General features: G+C 49.3%; 1 protein-coding gene across 2 annotated transcripts; it reads right to left on the reverse strand.

Annotated features, from left to right (window-relative positions):
- Positions 1 to 309: 309 nt before the first annotated feature.
- LOC121290043 (U6 snRNA-associated Sm-like protein LSm1) lies at positions 310 to 5245 on the reverse strand. Of its 2 annotated transcripts, none has more exons than XM_041210189.1 (5): positions 5144 to 5245; positions 4253 to 4321; positions 3354 to 3469; positions 1755 to 1969; positions 310 to 924 (listed from the first exon to the last, which is right to left on the reverse strand). In XM_041210189.1, exons 1-4 carry the CDS (start codon positions 5208 to 5210, stop codon positions 1799 to 1801), a joined length of 423 nt encoding a protein of 140 aa, XP_041066123.1. In that variant the 5' UTR covers positions 5211 to 5245; the 3' UTR covers positions 310 to 924; positions 1755 to 1798. The 2 variants fall into 2 exon arrangements, with proteins under 2 accessions (XP_041066123.1, XP_041066124.1); XM_041210190.1 differs by lacking the exon at positions 310 to 924 and adding an exon at positions 1505 to 1641 and having other exon boundaries at positions 1754 to 1969.
- Positions 5246 to 8194: the final 2949 nt, after the last annotated feature.

Here is an 8194-nt window from a genome sequence, read left to right on the forward strand (position 1 = left end):
TCAATTCCCCATTGCCTCCGAGCCTTTCAGATTTTCAAGATACAGCCCCTTCATCAAGCCCCTCGATTTGTCTTTACCAATCCCACTGGTAACTGGAGTTTTCCAAAAATGTGGTTGGCCTTCTCGCTTAGAAACAAGTCCAACTCCCTCATTTAGATCAGAGAAAGTGGATTACAAACCACAAGCTGCTTCATTTCTGAAGAAAACCATTTTATTGCTGACCCACAATGAGAATGAACAAAAGCACAGAGCTGCGCCAGGACCGAGTACAAGCACCCCCCCCACCCCCCCACCACCCCCGAGGCTGCAGAGACCACAGGGGTAACATTTCGATGAGGCTTCTCCAAACCAAACAAGACTCTCAGCGTGCACACCCAACGGCCCTGTAAGGCCATCCAGTTTAACTCCGCCGAGAGCCGGTGGCTGTACTTGCCCCTCCCCCACTCTCAAGCAAACTAATACCGGGGACCATCAGCCCAACAGGGTCCTGGTGTACAATCGAACTAGTTCCACATGGAAGGCTGAGCTGGGACTGGTCACTGAAAACACGTCACGCAAGTGGCAAACTTACCCTTTTGCGGGGTGGGGGCAGGAAAGGTGAAATTAAATACCAAAAGCAGTCGTGGATTCAAGGGGATGTGGGTGGTTGGGTGGGGGGAGAGAGAGACGATGACATAGGAACACAAGATTTCCCAGTCAGTCAGTCAGTCACATGTAGAAAAAGAGAAAAAAAAAAGTGTCTCTTTACATGAAGTAAATACATCCTGGAAACCTCCCCAAACATCATCGTCAGAGGGGCTGATGTGGCTCAGGTAGGCTCCACCTGCTCAGGGAAGCTACTGCAGGAGATTCATTCAGCCTCGATGCAATCGTTCCATCCCAAAAACAAAGTGCGCTTGTCCGATCGACAAGTATTTCCTTCCTGCAGGAGAGAGAGAGAGAGAGAAAAGAAAAAAAATCAGACAAGGCTCCAAGCCAATCACAATTCATATTCAGAATCTTCCAATATCTGAGTGGAAAGATGGTGGGGGTGGGGAATGTGTGGAAATAGGGGAAGATTCAAGGTCAATATCCTGCCAAAGACAACTATCAGATAAATTCAAAGGCCCACATATCGTTTAGAAGCTTATTTTTCACATTGGATTTGACACCGAAAGCCAGCGTCGATATTATGGCCAACCCCAGTGTGCACCTTTCCAATATCAGACCCGGTTTCCCACTGAGCAAACGCGGGGGTGGGGGGGGGGGGGCGCCTTTGACCCAGCTTGAATTTCCCGCTGGGCTTGTGCCAGTGAATGGCACCACGCTTGAAGGTGGACCACACAAAGTCCAATGCTTGTGGCTTCCAGTCACATCCCCACCCCAACTGCTTGTTAAAAAATATTGATAAAATCTCATTTCTTGACCATTTTGCTGAGATTATATTTTGCTCTCTCATCCCTTTATCGCCCTGTCGATGAAGTCCAAACTTCCTTAATTGGTGGAAGAGAAGGAATTTTCACTTGGCCCAAATTCCCAAACTTATTCACAGTTATCCACAAATCCGGCCAACAGTGAGATTGCCAACGCGATTCTGAACAGTTCAAGAGGAGTTTGAGATGTAATCAGCGGTACTTGTACATTTATTCTTCTGTATTTACCCTGTAGGAAAAAAAACATTAAATTCAGTGACTTTCTACACAACTGGATCAATGGAAGTAAAAATCCAACCACTCAGTCAGTGTGAACAAGTTAGTTTCAGTCACAAACTCACTTCACTTCCAGTCCAGTTCTCACACAGGTTTCCCTCGTCCCTTTCTTAATATTCATCGAGAGTGTCGAGGTGAGGGAGGATCAGCCCACGCTCCTTAAAAACCTGAATCTTCAGCTTTTCGGCTTTGTTCTTGACCTCCTGCTCCATCCGCAGTTCTTCCAGAATTTTCTCAATGGTTACTTGCTGCAGAGACGACATGCTCTCCTTATCCAGATCCTGTCAAGGAGAGATCGGCGTAGTGTCACTTTCTATTACCACTCACGCCCCCACAATCCCCGTGCCTTAAAATCCTGACGTTCCTAAGCTGGGAAAAGGGACAGGGATGTCTTGGAATTCTCCAGAATCTGAGAACGGATTGGGGACCCCTAAGCCTCCTCCCCACCCCCCCAACCCCGAATTCACAACAGATTAGTCCCATCCCCCAAAAGCATGGCTTTATTTCCTTCAGGGTAAAGTCCAGATATTTTAATCTCACCGTCCCTTCACTGTCGCTGGGTCAAAATCCTGGAACTCCCGCCCTAACAGCACGGTGGGTGTACCTACACCAAAGGGACTGCAGCGGTTCAAGGCAGCAGCTCACCACCACCATCTCAAGGGCAATTAGGGATGGGCAATAAACGTTGGCGATGCTCACGTCAGAGAATTGAAAAACCTATCACTAAATACTTTGCAACATCTTTGACGTTGACTTGATGCCTATCCAATAGCACGACAGGCAGAGCAATAGTTCTCGCTGCTCACAGAGTTGACGGTCTTGGCTTCACAAAGGTCACATCGCTGGGGATGAGCAGGGAGGGGGGCAGCAATAGCCAAGGCATCTCGGAGGAAGGGGCTCGGCCTCATCCACACAGCCCACCCCAGCTCAGGAACTTGCCATGTCGGTGTTAATGGTCTAATCAGTGATAAAAATACCTTTTTTTTTAATTCATTCATGGGGTGTGGGCATCGCTGGCTAGGCCAACACTTATTGCCCATCCCTAACTGCCCTTGTTCAGAGGGCATTTAAGAGTCAACCACATTGCTGTGGGTCTGGAATCATATATAGGCCAAACCGGGTGAGGGTGGCAAATTTCCTTTCCTAAAGGGCATTAGTGAACCAGTTGGGTTTTTAACAACAATAATTTAATTCCAGATTTTTATTGAGTTCAAATTTCACCATCTGCCGTGATGGGATTCAAATCCAGGTCCCTAGAGTTACCCTGGGTCTCGGGATTACTAGTCCAGTAAAAATACCACTACACCATCACCTACCCTCTACATGAAACAAACCAAGATCAGACTGGGGGTAAATGGCTTGGTCCGATCTCAGTGAGACTCGCACCAGTTCCAAACAGTACATTCAGAGAGGCAGACAAGAGAGGCAGACAAGAGAGGCAGACAAGAGAGGCAGACAAGAGAGGCAGACAAGAGAGGCAGACAAGAGAGGCAGACAAGAGAGGCAGACAAGAGAGGCAGACAAGAGAGGCAGACAAGAGAGGCAGACAAGAGAGGCAGACAAGAGAGGCAGACAAGAGAGGCAGACAAGAGACAAAGGACAGCTTTGCATGCCATCCCCTCTGACCCCGGAGTCCAGTCTGACCACAAGGCCACGCAAACTTACAATCTCTCCAAGCAGAACCACATTCTCTCCTCTCACAACGAATATCCCACGAGGGATATCTCCATACTTCTGGCCCACGTGAATCCTTTCCAGTGTCTGATGGAGCACCAGGTTGGCTGGAGAGATCAGATAAATAATTAAGTTGAAACATGCTGATGAACAACAGCGGCATCACACTAACAGAGGTACACTCCAATAGCACCTTAACCTGTACAGTTTGGAATGAGACAGCCCCCTATTTTTAAATATAAAGTAATCCTTCTGATAGTTCTCAAACACAACCAGGAGAGGGCCTGACTTTGCAGTCAGCTCCCACACTAACCTTCTCCCCAACCTGGGAGGCAGTCAGGCCTTGAGGCGCAGAGGAGAAATGTGTCCACCCACCACTGAGAGAAGCAGTGAGGTAAACATGGGTTTGGAGGGAGGTCGATGGGGTTAGGGCAGCAAAAGACTGGCAAGCTGAGTTTAGGTGCAGATCAGCCACAATCTAACAGAACAGTAGAACAGGCTTCAGGGGCTGAATGGCCTCCTGGACTCAAGAGCAATACAAGTCAGGTTCCTGCCCTGGTGTCATTCTGGTCAATCTATACTCTCATGATGTGACATTTTTGGGTGTTGCATAGCTCTGCGCAATGCAGAGATGACACTGGTGTGCAACAGATTTATTCACAAGAGTTTTAAAGTATCTCTGCAATCACAAAAGGTCAGTGCATGCTTGCAGCTCAGCTCCTGTGGTGTCTGTTTACTTTGCTCGGAGTCCACACCCAAGCTTAATCAAGCACAGTGAGCATAGATCAGTTACCAGATTCTCCTAATCTAACACAGAGCAATTAAACCATTGAACGCTAAATTGACAAGTGTCTTTATTTGTTGTGTTAGTGGCTAACTTTATTACTCACCAAACTGATCGATACTTCTCAAATATCCAATTAAAGTCCGCCCATCACGCAGGAGAACGAGATGTTTCTCTGTAATATTAAACACAGTGGGCTAATTATTTATCCCATGTTTTTCTCCCTCCCATTACCCTTAGCCCGTCTTGCTCGAGTAGGTCGCCTGGTTAATGGCTTCCCCACTGTTAGCGGAGGGGCAAATCCACATGAGACTGCAGACAGTAAGTGGTGGACAGAACATTCGACCAGGATGGTATTGGCAAGACTGTGGCCTCATCCAGGCGCAGCGGGAACCCCTGATTTGTGCTCACCAAAGGGCAATCCAGGCTCATTCCCGTCCTTGTCCACTTCCAGTACACGGTGCCCACCCCCAACACCATCATGACCTCCCCCTGCCCACACATGGCACAAACCCCAACCCACCCCCCCCCCCCACACCCCTTCCCCCCCCCCCCCCCCCCCCCCCCCCACAGATTGGGCGGCACTGACCGGGAGGAGCCAAACACCTCTGCGCAGGGGCACACTGTGTTGCAGCCAAGAAGCGAGGGGGCTGAGCATGACTCTTTCTGGGGGCTAGCACAGGGCATGAAGGGCCGAATGGCCTCCCCCGCGCTGGTGTGTGTTATCAAACCACGCCCGACAATTAGTCTGGGCAACTGCCGCAAGTTCTGGCTTGTACGAACTGATTTTTCAGTCACTGCCCACCACTGTCACCCACAACAACTGGAACACATCCAACATCTGGCAGGTTTGCAATGCTGTTCCCTACCTTTCGCCATTTTGGCCACCACACTCGGAAATTCTCATTCAAAAAGTGCAGCTGGAATAAAACCCAACCCCAATGCAAAACAAAAAACCTGCAGATGTTGAAACTTAAATAGAAACTAATCCATTTACCTTCAAAGTCATTGACCTGAGACGTGAACAAGATCTCTCTCTCTCTCTCCACAGAGATGCTGAGCATTCCCAGTATTTCCTGATTTGCTTGCCATTGACGTGCTACCTCTTTCACCAGGTTTTTAATCTCCCCCCCCCCCCCCCACCCCACCCCCTTTAAGTGGCTGAGTCGCGAATTTGGTTTGATAGTCGTTCCTGTGAAGCACCTGGAGACCATTCAGAATGTTAAAGGCGCCATACAAATTCAGGATATTGTTGCCCTCAGGCACTACTGCCTCATTCATTCATTCACTCACTCACTCAGTCAGTAACTGCAGTAGGTCAGCTCTCCCACTCTAAGAGAAGCTGCCTCCAGAATTTGGAAGCATTGGCTTCGTTAGTTCCTGAGGTTAAACCTGATCGTAAACCTGAGTCAGATCGTCTCTGTGTGAACTCAGCGTCGCGCTGAGAATTGCCCATCACCAGCTTCCACCACCGTGTGGCAGCAGAGGACGTTCCTCGGTTTATGGTACAGCAGCACCATCTAGAGCCCTCTCCCGAAGACTACATCAAAAGGGAGTGGGGGGGAAAAATACAGGAAGAGGCCATTTAGCCCCTCCAACATGTCCCAACTTCCAATAATTCAATGAGATCCTGACTGATCTGCATCTTAACTCCACCTATTCACCTTGGCTCCTTAAACCTTAAGTACCCTGAAGTCTAGAGCACGCTCAGCCTTGAAATTTTCAATTGACCCCCCAGCCTCAGTGTGTGTGTGTGTGTGTGTGTGTGTTCCAATTCTAATTTTAAAGATTACTTGCCCCCCCCCCCCCAACCCTATTCAGGGCATGGGGTACATCTACCACATCCCAAATGATATCACCGCTTAGGTTGTCTTCAGCTTAACCCTTTCAGCCACAGGAACACTCTGGTCAATCTGCACTGGACCTCTTTCCAAAGCCACCTTCCCGAAATAAGTGGACGAGCTGACCTGCCACAGGTTTTACTCAGTCATGCTCCTTTGCAACTCGCAATTATGTTGATCCAGAAGAGGGGGGGGGGGGGGGGGGGGAAGAGAGAGAGAGAGAGAGAGAAAAACCAATGGTGCAGATGCACAGGAGGACCAGTTCACAAGTATAATAGGTTCCTTCCACATCAGAACTAACTAAAAAAAAAAGTCTTTTCAGATGTTGACTGACCTCTTGTGCAATCCTTAAGCAGTTTCACAAACAAAATTTCAACAAAAAAAAAAACCCATTCAATGCTCAGGTTTTGGAAAACAATTGCAGAAGGCATTGTGCTCACTGTGGGACATCAGCCAGCCCCCAGTTCCACTGCGAGTCTCAGCCAGGGAGGGAGCCGAGAGCGGCTGTGATCTCCTGGTGACCTTTGAAAGGAGGATAAAAGAATTATTTGCAGCTTTGAAAACAATCAACCAACCAGCAAGAAGCTCGGCCAGGCTGCTAAAAGACTGCAGGTGGTTTGGGGTGTAAACGAAATATGAATCCAGGTTTGCAAACACAACAGCCTGAGGCTTTTTGGAAAACTTGTAACTCGGCAATAAACCCCTCACTCCCCCCCCACACCACCCCACCTCCCCCCCCCCCCCCCCCCCCAACTCAGAGGCATCTGGAAACCCTTCACATGCGAGTGTGAACTGGAATACAGCTTTGCCAGACATGCAGCACCATGCAAGTCCCACCGTTGGGAAACTCCATCTCTCCCTCCCACACTGCCCACTACATGTCCATTGGGTGGGGTCACTGGAGCTGGGCAGACAGGGATTCACTGACAAGCCACCAATGCACCGAGAGTAGCCGGAGCAGGCCTCAAACTTCGGGTCTTGGGATAACAAAGTCCCGAAGGAAGCCGCATAAAACGGGAGCTAGCTGCTCCCAGCCACTGGACTGTAACAAGGTGAAGACACACTCACTGTCGATATCCTCAATCAGACTGGCTGTTCCAGGCATGTAATTCATAGCTACAGCCTTGCACAGCACTCTGGCTCAACAGCAGCTGAAGGAAGGTGTCAGACCCTTAAGGAGAGAGCTTCATCCGCCCCCCACCCCCTTAAAGGGGCAGTGTCCCTCTCAGCGTGGAAGGAGGCCTTTCGGCCCATCATACGATCCGCTCGCCCTGGCTCTTTCCCCCATAGTTTTGCAGTTTCTTTCCCACCCTGTTTGAATTTAACCCGCTCCCCCCCCCCCCCTCCACCCCTCCACCCCTTTCAGGAAACTCGCTGCATAAAATGAATTCTCCTCACCTCCCCTTGCCACGGGTCATCTTCAGCCCATCTTCAACCTCACGTCCCCTCCATCACCGAACCTGTCCAATTTCACCTCTTGGCCATCGCCGGGAAAGGGGGTCAAGTGGCTGAAGCTTTTTGTCTTGCACTTATCAGGACAAATGCAAGAATGCCAAGTTTCAAACCATCACGACAATTTATACTACAGGACAAGAGGGGGCTGATTGGTTGGCACATCGACTCTGATTGGCTGAGGCGTTGCCATGGAGAAGGCAACAGGGAGCGATTGGCTGCCCAAACTCCTGGGTAATTCAAAAAAGATGCAAGGCTTGAACATATTCCTTTTGTTTGCACAAGACGGGTCCTTGTGTATGAATGTATGTCACTTGTAGCAAGTGTAAATGAGCTCAACTGATTATCTTAAACTAGCTGTTAGTGTAGCTATTAGCGCACTTGGATTATTCAGTAGGTGCTGCCCCATCATGCTATCATATCTAGCAGTAGATGTCTCATTTTGGGTTTTGTGTGTGCGGTCTGGGGTTGAGTATGGTCTGTACTTTGCCAGTTACAAACAACCAGCGGCACTACCACCGTGCTAAATGGGATGGAGTTCCAGCAGATCGAGCAACTCAAGACTGGGCATCCATGAGGTGCTGTGGGCCATCAGCAGCAGCAGAATTGTACTCGAACATAATCTATAACCTCATGGCCCGACATCTCACCCACTCTACCATTACCATCAAGCCAGGGGGTCAATCCTGGTTCAGTGAAGAGTGCAGGAGGGCATGTCAGGAGCAGCACCAGGCACACATAAAAATGAGGTGTCA

This window comes from Carcharodon carcharias, chromosome 17 (assembly GCF_017639515.1).
Source record: "Carcharodon carcharias isolate sCarCar2 chromosome 17, sCarCar2.pri, whole genome shotgun sequence".
NCBI classification, from domain to species: domain Eukaryota; kingdom Metazoa; phylum Chordata; class Chondrichthyes; order Lamniformes; family Lamnidae; genus Carcharodon; species Carcharodon carcharias.